The following is a 23,110-nucleotide window of genomic DNA, read 5'->3' as shown; positions in this document are numbered from 1 at the left end:
TGCCCACTGTGAGAGAAGAGACTGCTTTACCTGAAAACGCTGGGTTGAGACAAAACACGTGGAAAGAGACGCTCGCTATGTCATCTTCGTTTCGACTTTCAAGTAGCTCTCCTAATGCAGCAATGTCTGTTCGCTCACTGGAACTATATAGCAATGGCACCTGCACAGACCTAATGAGTTGATTTCGTCATTCCCACAAACTATCACAAAGGAAATGGGATTTAGTCAAGAGAGTAAGTATGAGTAATTCAGCCATGTCCATGAGCTCACAATGCAAACAGTTTCTTTACAGCGAGCTGTTAATCTTTCCAAATCAGCGCTTGAACATGCAGACAGAAATGTGAGACACACACACACATGCTACGTTAAACTGGCAAGTCAATTTCAATCACGAAGCAATGCTAAATATATAAAGTGGAGATAAAACTGTCGTCAGTCACTCGCGTCACATGTTACTTCGTACCCTTACCTTCCCCCATCCAAAAATTCCCTCTCCTTCGCTAGCAGCGCAAGGGATGTGCTGCTCACGCATGCGTCTTTACACTCATAGATTGCTTCTGTCTCGATAACTTCTCGTGTTGTCTGGTCTCGGTTCATCATCATCAGCCTGACTACGTCCACTGCCTCTCCCATGTCTCTCCAATTAACCCTTTCCTTTGCCAACTGCAGCCACCGTAACCCCGCAAACTTCTTAACCTCATCCGCCCACCTAACTTTCTGGAGCCCCCTGCTACGCTTCCCTTCTCTTGGAATCCACTCCGTTACCCTTAAGGACCAGCGCTTATCTTGCCTTCGCATTACATGCCCTGCCCAAGCCAATTTCTTTGAGGTAATTTCACAATGGACAGATACAGTTTAGCTTTTCTTCATAAATAAAATTGTCACTTCAGCGCAGCGTGCTGGTCTCACCTTTCTGCCCGTGTCTTCAAGCGCTGATGAATGCATAACCAACTCTCTATTATGTTAGCACCATGACCTTATTGTTATGTCATTGTCTTTTTAGCCGCTTTCTCAGAGCCTTCTGAGTGGCTGGTAGTGGGTGTCAGGAGACTGCTGGCGCGTTTACATGCTTTCGCACCTCATCCAGAGCTTCTTTGGTGCACCGTCTAGGAGAGACGCCGTCAAGAAACAGCCAGCTATCCTGAATTTTAGAGCGCAGCTAGGCGTCCGTTCCTGCGTTCCGCGTCTTCGTTGGTGGCGTCGCCGTCGGCGTAACTGGATGTGCAGGCAGCACAGCGGTGCGCGACCTGGAAGGTGGCTTCCACGGGGAGGTGCCGAAGGATGGCCAGAGCGCCACCTGCCAGCGGCGGCACATGAAGAGCTGCGCTCGAATTTCACATTACTGGCTATCGTATTTATCTGTCCGTTTGAATTTTTTTTTTGCCCGTGAGAATATAACCACGCAACGACAACAATGAGTTGTCAGTAAGCGCTTGTCATTGTCATTTTCTTGTGTTCGTCTGTGTTGGCGATTCTTCGGTCCCCTCATATGGTGCTCAAACGAAGACAGTTTTACTCAGATTGGAGTAGAAATCCTTGACTGTGGCATTCCTAAGTTCCGTGCTCGCCAGTGACTTCAACGCGACAACCTGTTCTCGTTGCGTCACAGCGACCAGGAGAAGGAGCACCGCTGGGAAGAGGTGCGCCGCCGGCAGCGGAGGGCGCAGGCCGAGAAGTCCAGCGTCCGCCATCCAGGTAACCTGCAATGTATGACGTCCTTCTCTACCTCGGTCCACGTGCTCTGCGCGCAGCCCAGGCTGCATGGCTTGCGGTGAGAGAGACCCGACGCGAGAGTACAGCAGCCACTGAGCGCCATTCGTGTGGCTCCCACGTGGCGAGTCTTCCGAAGCGTTCCACTGGCTATGGGACGTCGCAGCAAGCAGTGCAGAAAGCCAAGTCACTGCCTATCAGCCTAGAGGTGCAAGTTCTGAAGCAGGCGCAGATATAACCGCGATGCCTTGTCGGTTTGGGGCAGATCAGCACGTAACCAAGCCAGTAACTCATGAAGTAAATTTTTCGGCTCCCAATAACGTCGCCATATCTAGAAGTGAACGTTTTAGACTCTTTCGAGTAAATGCTTGCTTGATCTAGAAGCATGTTGAAGGGACGGGTTGGTTCAGCGCTTTGCAGTGTGGAACGAAGAGAAAATAGGCACTATCTGCTCCGGACTCACTGCTCTCAACGTATTTAGTGGCTCAGGCGTGCTCTGTCAGTCTACTTGCGGCGGTTATTTGCTAGTGCCAAGACTTGCTGCCTTCATTTGCACTCCGGTTCGTTCTTGCCAAGCGTCCACTCATACTTGGCGCATTCACCTCCTTGCAGCCAATCTGGAACACCACATGCTTCGCAGCGGCTTCAGCATGTCCGACGTCAAGGGTGCGTAGTTTTGAATGCATTGGAGTCCCGCTGTGGGAAAAATCTCCCCGTCCGTCTGAAAGCCTCGGTTGGCATACGGCAAACTGGAAATCCCACTTTAAGGAGAAAGGGAAGGTGGAAGCAACGGATTACGGCGAGGAGAGTGGAGGAGGGGCCGCCCGGTTTCCGACGGACTGGGCCACGCCTCCCTCTCGCACGGTCTAAACCCGTCAGCGGCAGCGGCTGCCCAGTCTTCCGTCGGGGACACTAATGCTAACGCATACTCCGCCGAATCAATCACACTGACCGGCTGTAGTTTTTCTTTCTCTGTATGTGTCCAGGGGGACGGAGCATTCATAGCCCCAGCTGTTGTCCATCTGTTAAAAGCAATAAACCCTTCGAAATCAGTGGAGGTGGAAAGATGTTACGATAGTTGCAACTGACCTGTAAAAGAAATCCCTGAGCTGATATCCTGTTCAGAATGCTTGCACTGGCACAGCTTTAAACGTTTTACCATAAGCCATAAGATCTGAATGCTCAGGCGGACGCACTGATATCACAGCTTATTTTGTATTGAATATCTGCTTGGAACTCTTCACGCTGAACAACGTCGCCGTAGTATGTCGTTGCGCGATACGCCCGAGTTCGCCTGTTGAACAAGAAGAAAGTTAACTCAAGTGCGTCAAGAATCAGCCGCTCTGGACAATGGGCGCTCTGCTTTCATGTATGTGACGCAAGCAGGTTTGGCCCATATGGACTTGGGACATGGGACAGAAGCGCACTACTCATATGCCTCCTTTAGAATCATCGAAGAAGTTGCCAAGTCCCTCTTTCGATTCTGGTGCGCATACTTGGGAGCAGACCTGCAGCGCGGCTACTCGGCGGACGAAGGCGGCGACACTGAGGACCCGATGCCCGTGGACCACCACCGGCCCCCGACCCCGCAGCAGAGGCGACGCTCCATGCTCACCCCCCGCGGCACCACCGGCACCCTCACCAAGACGCAGTCGTTCGATGCTGCCACCACCTTGCAGGTGAGCGGGCTTCTTGTTTATGCATTACGGGCCTCGTCAGCAGCAACGTCCACCGTTATATGTCACGAATTTTGCTGATTGGCTGAGAGAGGTCGCGTGACCATGTGCCGTCATCACAACCTGTCCACCATGGTAATTAAATTAATTATGCGTAGAGAGAAGTCACGTGACCTCGCGACGTCATTACAAGCTACCTATCGGGTGCCTGCGGGACACCAGAAGTGAGAGGAAGCGCGTCGGAACATTAGTTATCAATGTGGACGTATTGAAATCTGTTGTCTAGATATGCTCGATTAAGGTCAATAAGGTCAGAATTTATTCCGGCTAAGTAAAGGTTTTCTACTACTAGCCCGGCAGCTTGCTCTCCTGTAAAGCTTTTCTGTGAGTTTATTGTGAGGAACCTTATCAAGGCTTTGGCGAAGTCCAGAAATACTGAATCCATTTGCTGTTTATCGTCAACTGCTAAAAGTCACCGCAAGAAGTATTCATCAACTTTGAGACAGTTGATAGACAACGTCTAAAACCTTATTGCACATCACATACGAAATCGATCGCTTCTGAGAACTCAAAGATGAGCAGATCACATGCTCCAAGATTTCGCAGCTGGTTGTCTGGTGGTAATTGGAACGGTCATTCGCCTTAAAGATGAGTACAGCACGAGCGGTTTTCCATTCAGATGTGACAGAGCACTGTGACAAACAAGCGTTGAAAATCATATACACGATATACTATATCCATCCTGCGTAACGACGCATGAAAGCTGCAGGAATATTATTAGGACCGTTAGACTTTTTAATGTCAAGCTTTAGAAGCAAATTAAAAAATCCTTCGCGAGAAATAACGACGTCAGGGATAGAAGTATAGATTACTGGTTTAAAAAAGAGTTCGTATCTTTATCAACATACACTGATTGAAAATACTCGTTTAAAATGTCTGCAATAGCCCTTGGATTATTGACAGGCAAACTATTAAAGGAAATATTACTGTTCTTATTACCATTTGTGCATCTCCAGAATTTTCTGGTGCTTCATTGAGGAAGTTTCTTAAAGTAACAGTAAGAAAAATAGTCCTTAGCTTGCTTAATCTTGTTCCTTGGCTGGCTACTTTGCATGCTCACATTAATTGCATTACGTCGACCAGAGCTTCGCAACCGCTTTAGCTTCCGTTTCATGTGAATTATGTTCCGCGTCATCCATGGGTTGTGTTTCTTTTACTTTATAACATTCGGAACAAACATGGTCAAACAATTGAGATAAATCTTTTTAAATGAGTACCACAAGGCAGTTACATTCTCTTCAGCTCTGAAGCCATCAAGGTGACTCTTTAGAAAATCAAAAATTCCAACATCATCAGGCCCATTTGGACATTTTTTAGTGTCAACATGCACTGAGAGCGAAAAGACAGAGGAAACGAGGTTATGGTCCGGAACACCCTTCATCACATCAACAGAACCGCACCTAACAGCAGTGCTAATGAAAATTAAATCAAGAATTTTGGAGACTGATGAACAAGTTCTGACTGGTGCATTCACAATCTGAGTAAGGTTACCGGAAAAAAGCTATGTGTAGAAGAAGCTCGCAATGCCTAGAATGGGCACCCACAGTATTGATACGAAAACAGTCGATATTAGGAAAGTTAAAATCACCCCCTAAGATAAACTTCACTCAGTCACACCGAAAACGCTGAATATAATCACACAAATCTTCAAGAAAAGCATGGTCAGCGCTAGGAGGTTGATACACCACACCCAATGATTTGAACGAAAACATCTTCGATGGAAGTCCGTCTGGTTGGGTTCTTGAGATAGTTGAGAGAAAACTGACGCCAACCAAACGGGAGGTGAGCGTCTTGGCCGCGGAGCCAAACCTGTTCAAAAGGCGACATGTGGAGTCATGGCACATCGGGCTCACAAAGGCGGCGATGTATAGGACTCCAGGAACGCTCCCCTCCGCGTACGTTAGTGGTCTGCGCCACGTGCTAACGAAGGGAGAGCGAAGGCAGCGCCCCGCTGCTGCTGGCACACTTTAGTCACCCCTGGAGAAGGGGCCGAGGTGGCTCCGAAACGTTGGGCAAAATTAAAATATTGGTTGGCGTCAGTTTTTTTTCAACTACCACACCCAATAGGACAATGTTGCCAAAAAAATCTGTCTTTCAAAAAAGGGTTTCATGACTGGGAACACCCGGCAACAATGCAGCACTTATGCTTTCTTCGAGCACAATTGCGACTCCCTCTCCACGGGACGGTTTATCACAAAGCAGTATTCTGTTATCGTTAATTCTGTAGGCGGGTGGTACAATTTGCCAGTCAGGAACATCAGGGTGCAACCATGTCTGGGTCAAAAACTTAATGTGCGGGTCGAGATCGTAAAGGAGCGCTTCTAATTCAGTGGTCTTATTCCCTATGCTTTGGGCGTTGAAAGAAACAAGCCACAAAGGCCGGCTAATATCGGCTCGTCAGTCATGAGTTCTGCCGTGCTTTCGTCGAGTGATTGTACAGCTCGGCGAAGAAGCAACTTGATCAATGCCACTATCTTAGCCTCCGCTACTATCGTTATCGACGAGCGTGTTGTGCTTCCGTCTTTCATTCACCTCTTTCATTTCCCTTCTACACACTGTCTACTACCCTTTATTTCTGCTGTCCTAGCTCAGGTGCTTCCAGCAACGATGGCAGGTGCCGGGGCTAGCAACAATCTTTTTTCCTTCCAATCACCATGTATCATTAAAACCACTTACTTCACCCCAAACATATGTGTCGCCATTAACAACCAGCTCGTCCAATTTGAGGTACACCATATCATCTGGCTTGCGAGTATCTTTGACGGTAGACTAAAATAGCTTTCGTTCTGAAATCGAGGTGAATAGTCTTCAGATATTGACAGTTTTGTACCCTTGAGTTTCTTCGCATTTCTGAGAAGGTTCGTTTTTTCACTGAAATCAAAGAATCCGTGTCTCATAAACTGATTTCTGGCCCAAGCGATGACTACGTTCAATGCTTCCTGCTTTAATTCCCAATTTTCCTTCGAACACTTCGGTGAAAACAGCACTCCTTAGGCTATTCAGTGTTTCTTCGTCTTGTTCCTTGACCCCCTAGACAATCAAATTATTACGCCGACTACGATTTTCTAGATCGTCAACCTTAATGTATAGCGTCGCAATATACATAACTGCAGCTTCATGACTGAGCTCTCCCAGTCTTCCACCAGTTTTACTGTTTGCGCGAAAGATTCAATCTCTTGCTCAATAGAAGCCAACCTTTGGTTTGGTTCAGCTATATGACTGTCTGACCAATCCCGGGTAGATTTCAAATCAAGCGAAGATGCTTTCTGATTTGCAATAATAATTTCACGCTGTTCATCTACACTGGGACCTGGGTTGGTTTCCATGTCTCTACTCAACATGAACACAAGAAGGCAGAACGATTCAAAACATCCTGTGACGCAATTGCATAGCACTTCTGGGCAGTGGAGCACACCCAAGCATAAGGAATCGCCTTGAATTCAAAAACTGCGGTGCTTCCTACTGACCTGCACAGAACAGACGAGACACTTTAACTGCGTCTGCATCCTATAAGTGCTCCCTTGCCCACTGACGAAGAACGTTTGGTGGGGGCGGTGTCTGATGAATCCCACGATGTTTTTGTCGCTCGGTTGTAGCAGCGAAGAGCGGGAAAGGGTTCCGAGAAACAGGCGTCGCTGGAATTTGGCGCAAGACTGTGATGCTTGAGTAATATCTGAACGGGCACGTGACGTGCAGGCTGGCAGGTACGCAGGAAAGTCCGGGGTGATGACAGCTTCACGGAAGAAAGGACCGTCGCATGCAGCAAAAGCCTGCACAAATCAGACGAGCCGCTTCAGCTGCGTTTGCATCTTACAGGTCCTCCCTTGCCCAAAATAAACTGCTCAACTTTTTCTTTTTAATTTTAGCAGGCAAGATTATATCGCAAGGTGGAAGGCCGTCAACATCAAATGCAGCCCAGTTTTTAAATCCGGCAGACGCTTGGGCGTGTTGGTAGGTCGTTATCTCTGCAGCGCATACGACGAAGACAAGAAGAGACACAGGCACAACGGTGGCTGTGCTGTGTTGTGTCTGATTAGCGTAGATCAGCTTGTGTCTCTGTCTCTCTACGTCCTCGTCGTATGCGCTGCAGAGATAATTTTAAATGCGCCTTACCGGCAACGTGGTTGGAAATATCGACTTCAGAAATACACACTTGCAAGCTAGTTGAGTTGGCTTCCCGCGTTGCACATTTATAAAATGGTGTCGCTCGCATTTATAATGCCTCAAATGCCGATGCCGTTTATGGCGTAGAAAACACTGATGTAATCTCGGCGAAGATACTACGCGAATTGAAATTAAGCACTGAAATGCTTCATTTGACACGCAGTATTTTGAGCCACATTGCCGATGAAAAAAATTTAAAACTGGGCTCACCTTCGATAGTGACGGCTTTCAATTTCACAATATAATCTTGCCCCCTGAGATAAAAAATTAAACATCGGATTAGTTAATTTTTACGCCTCTAATACTCTAATTATTGTGCTCTATCGCGTACACAATTTCCGCCTTGCTGTAGAATACGCATGTACCGACCGCACCGATGCATATCTCACGATTTTCAAGTTAAAAAATTTGTAAATTGAAAAGAAAAAATCACCCGGCGAATATATGTACGCGTGTCCTTTTCAAATAAACAGCTGCGAGTTAGTGCCAGGACCGTCCAGATCATTTATGTGTGTCATATCTGTGGCGTTTTGAAGTAGCCTATCTTCAACCATGAAAGTCCCAAAGAAGACGCTGCTAAGGTACCTAAATTTGCGGTGACATTCTTTTCCGACATTCCCGAGTATACACTATTAAGACAACAATTAATTGTGCGCAATGCTCACCCGAATAATTTGCACCTTACGCGAAGGCGTTGGTGGCTGACAGCAGCGCTGGCATCCATCTCGGCAGGTTCCTGATGGCAGCCGTCCGGACCCGACGCGGCTGCGGGCAGCTTCGAGCGAGGAGGCGCTCCACCGGCTCGGCCACAAGCCCAAGGCCGGTCAGCGAACCAAAGCGGTCACACCCGAACCCGAGAGTAAGGCCATCCCTTTTGCTACGTGGGAGATGTAAAAGCATGAATGTCATTCTCAAGTCAAGTCAAATCTTTATTCAGAGAGCATGGCACAGCTCCCTAGGGGGGCGGCGAAAAGACATGGCAAGTCTCAGCACCATTCCTTATTGGGCACAGCACTCGCTCTATTAAACTACAGTGAAGGCAAAAAGAGAAACCGAACCCTAAGTACATAAGCTAATGCCCGAGTGCAAAGCCATACACCAAGCAACAAAATTTATGCAACAATTTAAGAGACCTTCTTGCTGGGCTAGTTGGTGATTCATTGTAAAAGTGCTCAGGTAAAAGAGAAGCAGGATTAAAGCAATGATTAAAGAATAGAAGCACAAAAAGTTCACAGTAGGGCTCCAACTACTTGTCTTAGAGCGACAATCAATACACCGAAACGTACTTTGTAAAATCTTGAAGTGAAACTCTTTCTACGGGGCAAATTACAGAATGCAAATGCTAGAGAGCAATTTGCTGCGGTTATTAAATTCCCTTAAATTATTATTCCCCGGCCAGTGATTTGCCGGGGCAAACTGGAGCAAGTGACTTTCGATAAGGGGTCATACGAAATGAAACGCACATTGCATGTGAGATCGAGTACTGTAAATTCAGGTATATAGCGCACAGCCAGCATACATGTTTAAACGTTTAATTTTGGGGCTTTGCGCACTCTCTCCATATGCGGAATATAGACCATTTTCTTGTTCGTTAACACCCACTATAGCATACAGCCCAATGCGATCTGTGGATCGGGTGGGGACTACACACCGGGTGCGGACTTTTTACACCGGAAATGACGGCAGTTTATGCTCCAGGAGGAGACCGCATCCCCATCCTGGCCACGCCCACCCGCCAAATGTGCTTTGTTGCGGGCTTTACATGTACGTACCTACAGAAGCTAGTCGAAAAGGCTCGAAAGGACGCTCATTCCGTTCGTCGTGGACACGAGCCGCGGCATCCGCGGTGGTCACACGTTGGTTCCGAATGTGCGGAGTTGAGGCATTAGCGTTGCGCTAAACGCTGGGACAATGATTAATGTAATTGCAGGAAGGAATGACCCCTCATCCGCAAGGGGCTGTTGTTAGGGCTGTTACACCTAGTGGCTGTTACCGGTTCATTGCGCGCGACGGCTCCCGCGCCGAACGTCCAGAAGGGGTAGAGTTTGCATGATTCTCTAATGACTGCATTTTGCGGAACAGAAGAGAGGGGGCATCAACTTTCGCTTGCATGTCTACCTCCTGGTTTGCCAGGAATTTGTTTATTCGATGAGCAACTAGACTTGCAGCGTAGGTGCCGAGTGACTGTTGCTGACTCCCGCGACAGGCAAGTCCAAGCGACGCGGCAAGTCCCCCTTCCGCTTCTTCCGCAAGAAGGAGGAGAAGGAGGAGACGTCCGCCCCCCCGGCGCCCGCTCCTTCTTCCAAGGGGGGCCAGCAGCAGCAGCAGCAGAGCATGTCCCCGCCGCTGCTCACCGTGCGCCCGCCGTCCGTCCACAGGCTGTCGCCCGGTGAGTGCCCTGCGACGCCTGAGTTGCACACTTGGAAACAAGCGAGGTATGGTAAAACCCGAGCTGAGTCACTGCAAGGCCCGAGCTGTCAACAAGAGATGCCGGCACCTGGGTGAACGCTCGGTTGCAAGCAAAAAAAAAATCAGAGAAGCCTCGAAGTAGGATTACATTGGTTTGATCGCATGGCTTAAGGACACAGGGAAAGACGGCAAAGACATTGATGCAGCCTCTAAAGGCACACGAGGACAAGTTTAGCTTCTATGTGCTAGAAATACAGGTGTCGTCATCACCGGCCGATTTCGCAAGTGAACTGATCCCACAGGCTACGTTGCACCACCTATCATTTCAGAACGGTAGCAGCCGACTTCTTCCGCAAGGACGCCACGAGTTTGCCTCGATCGGCAGAAAGATTCTGCAATCTAATTTCCTCACCGATAAATGCGTGTTTTGCGGCCGTTGAAACGTCCTCAGCGTACCTTTAAGCCTTTTTTTTTTCTCAATGTATGTATAAAGCCAACAAGCCGCATATTTAACCTTTAATTTAAAGTTGCGCTTCACAATGGCGCTATCCTTGTTCTTTCGTCTTTCCTTGTTTCTTTCAAACCAGCGCTGCTCTAACACCATGCAACAACAAATCACTTTATAACGAGCAAGAGAACCCAGTATTTAACCTCGAGGCTGTCTCGTTTGTGTGAGCAAGCCTGCGACAGAACACACATTGGAGAGCGACTGCAGAAAATTCTCAGGGCACTTCAGTCTGCTTAAGTGGAGGAATGTGAAAGCATGCGTTTTGGGGAAAGCAAAAGGCGCAGTAGCTCTCAAATCTCAACATCTTGGTGGACACCTCAACCGCACATTAAAGCATGCAAATGAAGGTGCATGTGTTATGGGTTCGAACCACTGTCTCAAGCTAGCCTCCGATTTCACATCTCGACATCTCGGTGGACACCCCAACCGCACATTAAAGCATGCAAATGGAGGTGCATGTGTCGTCGGTCCGAACCGCTGTCTCAAGCTAGCCTCCGACATTGCATCCCGACATCTCGCTCCGACACATGCACCTTCATTTGCATGCTTTAATGTGCGGTTGGGGTGTCCACCGAGATGTCGAGATTTGAAATCGGAGGCTAGCTTGGGACAGGGTTCGAACCAATGACACATGCACCTTCATTTGCATGTTTTAATGTGCGGTTGAGGTGTCCACCGATATTATGAGAACAAAGAATAGCTCGTTTTATCTGAACTCCTTTTACCTGAAATTGACTGCTCGCTATCGCGGGTACTATCTGACGACCGTATCGTTCGAGTGTTCCGATACGTCGACGACTTTTTAATAATTTTAAATACTGACCACAACGACGACTTGACACAGGTGGCGATGGAGGTTTTAGCATCTTTTAAGTCAGCCTTTCCGAGTTTTAATTTTACCATTGAACTTCCTGAAAACTCTTGTTTGCAATTCTTAGATTTAAAATTATTTTTTAACTATCCTGACCACCTCTGCTGGGCCTACACGCCTAGGTCGAAAAAGGCACTCCTGCCCTTTAACTCGTGCCATTCGCTGTTGGTCAAGAGGGGTATTGCATCAACTTGCCTCAGGGCTTCATTAGCCAAGTCCAGTCCACATAATATTCATGATTTTGTTCACAGCGCAACAAGAACGGGAAAGACGAAAGAGTGTCACTCTTTCGTCTTTCGGAATAAATTATATATATATGTATAATTTATTCCTGCGTACAGGGAAAGAGTGATCGTCATGAGAACTAAATGCAAATGTAAGAATTTAAACAATTTTGCCACAAATAGCCTAACCGCACTAGGCTGTCCTGCGAGAACTGCAATGACTCAGTTGGTAAGAATGTCGATTTTGTCACTAATGCTTCTGCCTCGAGTGCAAATTAACTAATAAATTTTTGAAGTGGCTCATTATAATGATTGACCATGCCATACATGAAAGCAGCAGCTCTCAACAAGTGAAATATGCCTCCATTCATAGATCTGCGGTTGAAATCCGTGGTGTTTCCCGCTGAGTACATTGGAACGTGAAGCCAGAACTGAGCTCACAAGCAACGCATATACATCGCCGGAGGAGAAATTGTGCTCAGAGGCAATGTTCTCTGGAACAAATTATGACCGTGGCGGGCGATAAAGGCAGCACAGCTGGTTTTCCTTCCAAATGAGCGTTACGTCATTGAGAGGCATTTACCATGCAAGTGTTTTCACCGTGTTGCTGTCTTTTTCCTGAGCAAAAACAAAAAAGGAAAAAAAAATCAGTCCTCCTTCAGCGACTAAAGTAAACTCTTGAAGTCGCCGGCGTGAACACTGTTAACCTGAAACGGGTTGCTCCTCTGGTGCTGTCTTGCATCAAACTTGCCGACCACGCGTCCGCTCCTTTGCGATATGAATATGAAATGTCGTCGTATAGTTAGCCGCTGAATGTCGGGTCGATCACTTTTCCTTCCGCCGTAAATTACGCGCTCGTAGCTCCCAGCAACCAACTTCTGTGCCCACCGGTGCCAGAGAGACCCACCACCCTGACCTCTCCGACGAGCTCCGGCGGAACCGGGACGCTGACCCGCAGCGGAAGCTTCCGGAGGCCCTCCATCACGCCCGGCCCGCCGCCCGTGCCCGCCGATGACACGGGCGACCGCCTGGACCCCTCCGTGCTGGACCTGGTGGACGAGTACTTCTTCGGCCTGCGCGTGTTCCCCGGCCAGGACCCGAACCACGTGTACGTCGGCTGGGTGACCACGGCGTACAAGTTCTACGACCGCACCTTCGGCAACTCCAAGGTGCGCAAGGTCGCCTTCCACGGGCTCAGCGAGGATGGTCTGGTCCACCAAGTGTGAGTCGTTTGTTCTTGTTTACAACTTTACAGGCGAAGCCTGTGCGTAGCTCACGGGTGTCTATTCAGTGCACGCAATCATTCCAACAAGTGTTGCAAGCTCCTCCACTCAGGCAGGCAGTCTCATTGCGCACGCTCAGTTGCGAATATCTGCTGCCATGTTTTTTAGGGTAGGCGAGAACAACACTTTCGGCGGATAATCTGAGTGCAATTTATATACACACGGGTGAGGTATAGCGCACAACCTTCGTGGTGGCTCCGAGTATGTTCGGAAGGCGTACAGTCAGTGCGCTCATTATAAGTTTAGAACAATACAAGGACGCAGGCAGGGCGTTTTCTTTATTTGTTCCTGTTTGTTTACTCTGCGCTATCGAATTCCTCTCCCAACACTATTTAACCCAACACTGCGTCCTCCGTCAGCGACGGCTTAGGTGTACAGTTCCTGCCTCGTATGCAGGAGGGCCGTGGTTAGAATCCCGGGAAGCCGTAAATCTGCGCCCGTAAAAGGGAAGCAGTCAGAGTGTTGTTGGAATCGAAGAGCCAGTCCTTGGGTTATCGGGTCACTCTGCGTCGGGGAAGGCGAGCTTCCGAGTCAGCCACACGCAAGCGTCCCTTGCACGCGACACGTTTCCCCAACCCGTGGCGCAGAGTCGGCAGGTTCGGACCAAATAGGCAGAGGCAGAGCAGGCGAGGAAATAGTCTGTGGTCCTAACGCGAGGTAAGGCACACTGAGCAAGGATGTTCGATCCGATGAAACAGAGGTTCGGTAGGCTCACCAAGTCGTCGTTGTCAACCGTAGTTGGGCGCTGGGGCAGAAAGGGGTCCCTCGGGGCAGCTGAGCAGGAGGCCAGCGGCAAGAGAGAAAGATTTCCCACCGCGAGCTCCTCTTTAGCCCCTTCGGGCGGCAACGAGGAGGCCTGTACAGTTAAACCTCGCGATAGCAGTGAGGTCGAAGGGTTGCCATAATTTCTTCGTAATACCTGTACGCGGCCTTAGTTACAACTGCCACATGACAACGGGCTTACCTGCCACTGTGTACAGTGAGGACAACATGTGCCGGAAATGTGCAGCCTTCTGCACCGATCAGATCAGCGGTGCCTACGTGCGCATGTTCCTCCGCGGCCGCATGACCTTGAGCGCCCAGTTAACCGGCGCAGTAACGTGGCACTGAGAGGAGGCCTATTCCGAATATTTGACTTCGTTTTAAGGTTGCCCAAGCCGATACGGGCCGCTGTAAAAGAAGGCGCGTGGCGACAATTCCTTCGCGAGTACCCGTTTGGGTTGGCTTTCTCACCAGCTGTCCGCAAGAGGAGAATGTCCTGTGGAGAGCGCCTACAGCAGACCGAAGGTTTTCATCGTGACCGCCTTCTCGTGAACGGAATTTTTCTTTTCGTTTTTCGCTTCTTGGCCCTGTGGAACCAGTGGGACCTCAATATCGCCACGCGCGCACGCGGAACCCGTGCCACGAAAACGAAAACTGCCCGCCGAAGCAGAGCGTGCACGCAGTGGGAGGAATGCAGCCAGACGGATCGGAACTGCGTTGGCCTTGGTCCAGCATGGCGCATAGGGCCATGCGGGGCTTGCGATATGGCATCCACCAGGATGCCGCGCATACAATTTTGGGCAAAAAAGGACCACGGTCCCGCTTGAGATGGGATAACTCTTCCGCATTTTTTTTTCTTGGTGTTGGACGCAGCGAAATATGAGCGGTAATTCCAGTTGCCACATCGAATCGGTACGGAAGTGTTGGAGAGCTAAAAATGCAACACAGCGAAACTGGAACTGGGAAAAATGAGTCAATGGGAAGTTTTATCTGTGAATGGGAAGCATCATCCCTAGTTAGCACTGGTATCTTGTGATTACTTTTCAGGTTGACAGCCCGCCACAACTTCGGTGGGTTGATGTTTATCCAGTTTGGAATATTTTTACCAGTCCAGAGGTGAACTTTAGCAAGGTGTGTTGCTGGGCGAGTTGGTTGGGATTCATCTTGAGAAAAAACAGCGCTTGCAGACAAAGGACCAGAACAAGAAGGACACACAACTGCGCAGTTGTGTGTCCTTCTTGTTCTGGTCCTTTGTCTGCAAGCGCTGTTTTTTCTCAGAGGTGAAGTCTTTTTGTCATCACATTCCTTTTTACTTAAAGACCTTTTCTCTTCATAGGTAAACGCGAATAATTAATTCGGGTTTTAACTATTAATTTAGGTATGCGTACACCCGCAGCCTCTTTGAGTTTCTCACGGAACAAATTCCATTTCCGGTCAGTAATGGTGTGTGAAAAGTAGGTTAGAACGTCAGTTGAAAACCTGTCCAGTAATTGACTTATTCTTCCTGTGTCTGCGTATGGGTAGTTGAAAGTGCGTTTTTCTATTTTGGTTGGTTGGTTTATTGGTTTATTGGAGTTTAACATCCCAAAGAAACTCAGTCTATGAGGGACGCCGTAGTGAAGGGTTCGGAAATTTCGACCACCTGGGGTTCTTTAACGTGCACTGACATCGCATAGCACACGGGCCTCTAGAATTTTGCCTCCACTGGTGTTAACGGGATGAGGCAGCAAACGCGAACAGTATATGTGCTTATGGTCGCTTATTGCCTCCAACGCGTGGTCAAAAGCGCAACCTCGCTGGTTTGTAAGCACTAGGTCAGAGATATGATTGCCGCACGTGTAGGCTTACGGACTCACTGTGTTGAGTTATGAAGTTGCGGCGATTGAAAAAAAAAACAAAGAAGCTCAGGCAGATTTTGTTGACAGATGATGGGATTGACCAGTTTATAGCGGGATAATCAAAACATTTGGCAGTGGCTTAGCTCTGCTATGCCAGGATATGCGTAGCGTGAGGTATTGGTATATCTCGGTTAAGCTTGTTGTTATTAGGTAGGTTCCTCCCCTGTTAAACCTTGAAAATCCGGTTCGTGTAACTATGACTAAATTAAAGCGAAGACAATGTGCAGTATCAGTTGTCATTGGCAGTGAAATTGACAGGTTGGTATCATTTTTCACACGCTCTACGGCTAACTGCCACGCGACAACCTCAGGGTCCAATGAATTGAGTTTTTCAAATCTCCTGCGCCGCTCAGCAGCAGCCCGACTGTTTTTCCTCCATGGAACACGCCGCAGTGGCTGTGTATCCCTCCACATTTATACACGCAGCGCAATCTCCTCGCGCATGCGCAGTAGCCCGCTGTGGCGAGCGGCTAGGTGCCCACATCTCGTGGACACCTGAACCAGAGGGAAGGCGCATAACTGCCCTCTTGGAACAGTGGACACCTCAATCGTGGATAAAGCTAAGTGGCGGTAGTGACAAGTGTGCGCTGCATGCGTTGGCATTCACAACGTTGTGCCAGAAACGCGGCTCTGAAGCCGTAGGCCGTCGGTGTTCATTGTGTTCATTGACGTTGGCGTTGACAGCGTTATACACTCCGATCGTTTTAAGGAAATGAAGTGTGCATAATGGCTCCCTGGGTCAGTGGACGGCGAGCGCCCGCGGCGAGGCACGCCAGCTGTCCGTAGTGACGTCACTTGCTCCTCGCGCATGCGCAGTATGGTCGAGCAAGAGAGCACGCGAAACGGCGAGACTGTGCGCAATGTAGCTCACGCTACAAAAACACCACTCAAAGTAAGCATGGCTTTCGGAAAACTAAGCGATACTTGCCCGAGCGCGTCATGAAATCGACGAATTCTGGCCGAGTATCGGGTGGTCTATAGCACACGCAGATAATAACTGTCCGAATTCCAACACGACTGGATATCCAGATTATCTCCAAACGTGAAGCAGTTGATACCAGAGTAGGCTGAAAGTCACCTATAATTTAGTAATTGCTGCACCACCACGGCAACCAGTTCTATATTCGCGGAATATTTTAAAGGCTGAGGCAAAGAAAGTTATTGTTCCAAACTTCATCCGAAAGCCAAGTCTCTGTGCTCAGAATTGTGTCGGGTGAACAAGTGTGCATAAATGTTTTCTGTGCATCAAATGGGGGCAGAATAACGCGAAAATTGGCCAGGAGAACCGAAATATGAAATTTATTGAGTGTAGGGCAGCCGCCTGACCGCGTTTTTCAGTCAGCAGACTTTGGGGGTATGATCTGAACTATGCTGCGTGCAGTGAAATCATGCTGGAAAATGCGTCCGTTCAGATGTAGCTTACTGAACTGCAGAAGCTTACTTTTTTCAACAACTTAGCGAATGCACTGTGAAGACCCTACCTGCGCCAACACCACTACGCGGGTCGAGCTTGTGCTACCGCGTGATGGAGGCTTTCGAGACCACAGAGCTTTGCATGCCTAGGCTGCTGACAATGTGCCACCCTTGTTCGTGCCCAGGCTGGAGCGCCAGAACTGCTACATGGTGTGCGCGGGACAGTTGGCCGCCGAGATCAGCCAGGGAGACACGGCGGGACGGTCGGCGAACCAGGTGCGTGTGCAGTCAAGCTGGGCGGCGCCTGAAACGCGTATTTTAAGGCGAATTGCAGAGAGCGGGCACAGCGCGCAAGGATGGTCGGGTTGTTCAAGGCACATCCTTGCTGGTAAAACTGTTAAACTTGGGGCAAACGCTTACAGCAGCGCCTTACAGCACTACAGCATTACAGCTTACAGCACTAGCGCCTGTGCTGTCTTTCTCTACCCTGTCGTCCTTGTGTTTTAGCGCGACTACTATGTCCTCTCAATCCAAACACCAACTAGCCCAGATTTCTGCCTTAAATGCTTACAGCAGCCCGAAGTTTGTTGTTATCCTACGATGTCGCTGATCGTAGCATGACACTGTTCCCTCGCCTCAACTCTCCATTCACTGTATTCTGCCTTCCAGCCATCGCGCTCTGTACAAACTTCATCGATTTTCGTCCGGGCTTGTTTTTGGCTTACATTCGGCTGTATTTTTATTGGTTTAGCACGAACGCGCCGAACTACTCCTGTTCTTGTTTGTTTTTATCGTGGCACTTACTAAAACAATTAAATATAAAGCTTAGAATATGACGGGCATGCGCCTGTTCTCGTGTAGACTCTGGAGCTTATTGACTTATTTATTTTATGTATTTTTACATACTGCAGCCCCTATTGGGGTTATTTGGTTTGGTTTGGTTTATGGGGTTTAACGTCCCAAAGCAACTAAGGCTATGAGAGACGCCGTAGTGGAGGGCTCCGGAAATTTCGACCACCTGGGGTTCTTTAACGTGCACTGACAACGCACAGTACACGGGCCTCTAGAATTTCTCCTCCAAAGAAATTCTAGCCGCCGCGGCCGGGATCGAACCCGCGTCTTTCGGTTAGCAGCCGAGCACCATAACCGCTTAGCCACCGCGGCGGCACCTATTGGGGTTATTTCAGGAGTGGAGGTAACAGTTTGTGTAAAAACTCAACGCGCACACACACACAGAAAAAGATTACATCTAGCATGTGTGAACACATAGCGCGAACAATGTGATAGGTTGTAACAAATAAATTGAAGCAATGCACAATGAAGACAACAGAAAGAAAACATAATGTGGCACTGATAGGTGTTAAAAATGAGTTTAATGGAAGAGACCGGCATGACATGGTGATTGTGCATTTGTGGCAGCATGTCTAGGTGCGCATGCGTTTTGTCTTTGGAACAGGGAAGGAGGCGCTAAAGCAATAAACCAGATGTCAGACTGCGCTTCTTCTCCTCCCGTCCATTCCGCAGTTGAGTTTACGGAATGTCATACCAACTCGCCCCCCCCCCCCCCCCCCCCCCCCCACCACCGCACTCTTCTAGATTAATAGTAGCAATAATAGTACCCTTTACTTTTTCGTCCTAATAATAGTACCCTTTATTTTTTAAATCTTTGCACTCACAATAAGGCAGAGCAAAGCTCGAGTGGTCGCAAAATACCTGCAGTGGACTGTGGATGTAGTTCAGAAGAGTTAACTGGTGGACTGCTTGGTTTTCGGCCATTGTATAAATCTCATTTGACGCAAACTTTGCTAATAATGAACGCATGCACCTTGTGGAGCACTGCATTGCTTGCACCGATTTTGCACCGCGTTTCCGTTGCGTAAGAATCCTAGGCAGAAGGGGGAAAAAATGCGCTAGTGAAACTACAGAGCCTTATTTCATCACAAAAACGGGGCAAGATTGTGTCAGTGATACTCCCCTTGAACTCTACGATAGAGATAAATTTTCTTTCACACCTAATCCGTTAACTTCCTTCGTTTCCAAGGTCCCTTGTAAGGTGGCCTCTGCGCAGGTCTGCGAGATCAGATCTATACGTGAATAAGTCAGTTGTGAGTAGCGTCCGTGCTTCGTCCTTTCTTTTGTCTGTGTGTGTTTTGCGCTAAATGAGGTGAATGTCGGTCTGAAGACGGCCACTATGAGTCCGGTGGACGTTCAATTCAAGACAAAACCTGACTCTGTGCGCTGTCCCCTTTGCAGGGCATGTACGTGGGCTGCCACATCGACGTGTCCACGGGCATGCTCACGTTCAGTGCTGACGGCCACATGACCAGGCAACGCTTCAAGGTACGCCACGCGCTTGTTTTCTGCGGTGGCGGTGACGTTTTGACCCTGAATTGCGTACTGCGATAACCGGCCCCTTTGTTATGGTCGCGACCGATGTCCCCTCTGAAAATGCAGTTTTAATGGTATGGCAGTAGAAGCTCCACGGGGCCACAATACGGTGTTTGTCATAAAAATCGTCAATTGCGGAACGAAGTGACGTGTCTTCTGGTAAAGGCGTCATCAGCTGCTAATATATATATATCGTATTGCCAACACCTAATGGAATTGGGGGCCCCTACGATTTTTGCTTTTTAATGCGGGAGCATATCTCTATTTTACTTTATTAGTATGTGAACTGCAGGTTCAGCGTCAAAAAGAGCGTCTCGAAGCATGAAACTCTGACAATGTCACGTGGGCAGAGATTTAATCATCAGTGTGTTCTTTCTTGTTTCTCGACTCCGTCGCTTGCACTGTGTGTGTGTGTGGGGGGGGGGGGGATATTCGCACGTACAGTTTTCTATTCCTGTCACCAGATGGAGCCGGGCACCAAGCTGTTCCCGGCGGCGTTCTTCGAGGCGACCAGCAAGGAGGTGATCCAGTTCGAGCTGGGCCGGACGCCCACCACGCTGCCCCTGTCCGCTGCGCTGCTGCACACCACCAGCAAGCACCTGACGCCGCAGCTGCCGCCCAGGCTCAAGGTCCGTCAATGCCAGACACTTAGGCTTCTCTCGCTTACGTCCATTCAAGTATCCGAGAAATGATAAAACAAGCTGCAAATGCGCCCGCGACTAAGCACACAAGTCTTTCTCGCATTTCCCCGCCGTTGTGCTCGCGTCGCGCAGGTGCAGTGCCTGCAGCCGTACGTGTGGGCGCGGGTGCCCAACGTGAACCTGCGTCCGCACGCCCTCCGACTGTCCGAGGTGCGCGGCTGGAGCATGCTGTGCGAGGACCCGCTCTCCATGCTGGCTCTGCACATTCCCGAGGAGGACCGCTGCATCGACGTGCTCGAGCTCATCGAGCACGAGCGCCTGCTCAAGTGAGTGAGTCGTCTTCTTGGGGGCAGAGTGCACGGCATCACCCTTCTCTCTCCCTCTGTCGCAGCTTCCACGCGCACACGCTGTCCCTGTACGGGGCGCTGTGCTTCCAGGGCAACCACCGGGCCGCGCACATGATCTGCTCGCACGTGGACGAGAAGCAGCTCATGTACGCCATCCAGAGCGAGTACCTGTCCGGGCCGCTGCGCACCGGCTTCACGGACCTGCTCATCTCACTGCACCTCGAGTTCCACGCGTACGCCAGGTATACACAGCGAATCGGTGCACACCACGGCGGGACACGGCAGTGATGATGCATTGGGGCCTGCCGCAGGAGCCTGACGCAGAACGAGTTCATCGTGCCCTTGGGTCCGGACATCCGCGCCCTGTACGAAGACCCCTGCACGCCGCACTCCTTCTCCACCCTGGAGTGCGTCTCCATACGGCCGGAGATGTCCTTCTCCGAGACCAGGTGACAACACCCGTTGCACTGACCCCGTTGCTTCTGCTTTCTTTCTGAGCACCGGTCCGGACATGCGCAGGCGGATAGGGTGGACCGCGCTGGAGAAAAACTAGCCTGGCACGTTTTCTCGCCATTTCTCTTCGCATTCTTCGTGCATTTTTCACAGCGGTGGCTTCGCAAACTTCACAGCGTCGGTTGAGAACAAAACAGAAAGCGCAGTGACGTGGCACATCGCCTGGTGGACGCGTGAAACGGGCAGTTGTGAGCATGCGGCATCCCACTGCCACAGGCAGCTTATACATTTCTTTAATCGCTTAAACTGCGAAACCTAGAATCAAAATGCAGGCATGCCTCGCTACTATTACGCGGGGCACGTTACAGCAGACGGAGGTCGGACGCGTAATCAGCCGGCTCCTCCCGACACTTTTCAGTCTATCCACCGGGTGTGCTTTGTGGACCCCCGAGTACTCCGCACGAATGCTGCACATCTATGTTTGAGTCAAAAATCGCCTTATCCAAAAAAAATGCTATTTTGGCCAATTTTCCCGGTGGGAGTTCGGACAAATGCCTGACTTTTCCCCCGCGTTCCCGTACATCTTTTTTTTTTCGTTAATTAGTACTGTTCGTCGCTATTACTGAAGGCAAAGAGCTGGGATTTTTCCGGTAATACTCATGACCTGGGTTTGTACTTTGTCGTCCACGCTCAGCAACGTATTTCAAACAAGGGCGAGCAACCAGCAAAAAAAAAAAATAGTTACAAAGGGCACCTCAGGCAACTTGCGTGCTTTGAATGCAAAAGCACTGTTTTGATTTCTATTTTCAATTTTTTTGTTATTTTTTTTTCTCGTCGCCTGTCACTGCCCCCTGTCACTGCGGCTCAGTCAAGCTGTCTATGACAGCTTTTTCTGCAGCTCCTCTATCACTTTTTGAGGCAGAAATAAAGTTATTATTATTATTATTATTAATTTATGTTTACTTTCCTCTTCCTTTGTAATGACACATAGTCGTAAGGCAATGCATAGGTTCACCTTTGTTCGCCGAGAAGCACCGCGGTTTTGTGGCCTATCGATTGCGTGCTCGCCTCCCATTCTGGGAGTCAATTCGAAAGAAATCTTATTCTTCTTTGCCTAGTCACGTGGGTTTTGGGGCACAATTTCTTGTGGACATCGGGTTGCGTGTCCGAAGAGGCATATAGTTCTTTCGCATTAAAAGTTTAGCGGCCATCCCGTTATGTTGAAAAAAAAAGCAAACAATCTAGTAAAGGAAATAAGGTCTTAAATGAGTAGCATGAACTTTTAGCATGAAGTGACTTTTAGAATGCAAGCCAGTGTCAGCTCGCCTTGACTGTCGTAGTTATTGGCAAATTTGTCGATACATTCTAACTACCGTAACTGCTGATCAAAACAAAGTCGTAGGTCGTCGAACAAAAGCTCGAGTCGCCAACCTGAGATTAAGGTGACCAGTTATCGCTGACGCAGAGTGAGTCAGGCCAGTGATTGTGATTCCTCCAACGTTATCTGCCTCCTAGAATGCAGTGTGTGCAGTATGCAGTACACTGGGCAGACGGTTAACCATACGAATTCGCTTTAATAACCACCGCAGCTCATGCCCTATCTCTATCGAACCTCCCCTTGTCAAAGCACATTAATAAGAAAAAAACACACATTTGACGTATTTAAATTAGCAGACTTACAGGGCTGGTTCTAAACACCCGGGAACGCGTGAGCAACGCGAGCCGTACTTTATTTAAAAGTTTGGAACAATTGCCCACAGCATTAACGAAAACCCTTGCAAAGCCAGTGCTGACCTCCTGAGTCCCGGCTTGACATGCCTCGGCCTTTCCTCCCCATCCGAATCCTTTTCAAGCTTCCCCCCCATACGCTTACACAGATGTATTCATCCCACACCGCACTCTTTCCTTCCTCAGTTCGACCATCTTGATGAGCGCGGCGCAATCAAAGAACCCACGCTTAAAGGTGCACTGAAGAGGAATCTGAACTAGTATTTTTACTGCTGGAACTCGATCTGTACGTTCCGATCGTTCTCGAAAACTTAAAATTATTGCCCTGGGCGGCCGACTTCCCTAATTTTAATCGGATTAACGTCCGTCCCCCGCATTTTTTTTTAATTCCCCGCAAACGGTGGGAGGAGTCGAGCAGCTTTTCAGCCAGTAGTGTGGCGGCTTGCCGCTCTGCCATCAGCGGAGTGATACGTAGTGATCGGCGAAAGCAAAGAGTCCACTCGTATTTTATTTCCATGGTCCTAATTTGCAGCTGTCTAGTCTCTGACTAGATGTATTTATTCACGGAAACCTAA

At 49.1% G+C, this 23,110-nt stretch overlaps 1 protein-coding gene across 5 annotated transcripts in view; it reads left to right on the top strand.

Annotated features, from left to right (window-relative positions):
• The window catches only part of LOC149326691 (ryanodine receptor-like), a 539,764-nt gene that overhangs the window by 204,713 nt on the left and 311,941 nt on the right, over positions 1 to 23,110 (top strand). For 4 of the 5 annotated variants that reach the window (XM_089562898.1, XM_089562899.1, XM_089562897.1 and 1 more), the window contains exons 36-47: positions 1,610 to 1,695; positions 2,323 to 2,376; positions 3,217 to 3,389; positions 8,343 to 8,469; positions 9,817 to 9,999; positions 12,484 to 12,844; positions 17,164 to 17,254; positions 19,232 to 19,318; positions 19,831 to 19,995; positions 20,140 to 20,333; positions 20,399 to 20,596; positions 20,666 to 20,803. In XM_089562898.1, coding sequence (XP_089419024.1) covers positions 1,610 to 1,695; positions 2,323 to 2,376; positions 3,217 to 3,389; positions 8,343 to 8,469; positions 9,817 to 9,999; positions 12,484 to 12,844; positions 17,164 to 17,254; positions 19,232 to 19,318; positions 19,831 to 19,995; positions 20,140 to 20,333; positions 20,399 to 20,596; positions 20,666 to 20,803 — 1,857 coding nt within the window. The remainder of the gene's footprint in view (positions 1 to 1,609; positions 1,696 to 2,322; positions 2,377 to 3,216; positions 3,390 to 8,342; positions 8,470 to 9,816; positions 10,000 to 12,483; positions 12,845 to 17,163; positions 17,255 to 19,231; positions 19,319 to 19,830; positions 19,996 to 20,139; positions 20,334 to 20,398; positions 20,597 to 20,665; positions 20,804 to 23,110) is intronic. The other variant, XM_089562900.1, reaches the window with a different exon arrangement.

This window comes from Amblyomma mixtum, chromosome 10, assembly GCF_055824585.1.
Source record: "Amblyomma mixtum isolate Tamu chromosome 10, ASM5582458v1, whole genome shotgun sequence".
Taxonomy (NCBI): Eukaryota; Metazoa; Arthropoda; class Arachnida; order Ixodida; family Ixodidae; genus Amblyomma; species Amblyomma mixtum.
This window is presented reverse-complemented; position numbering and strand designations above follow the sequence as displayed.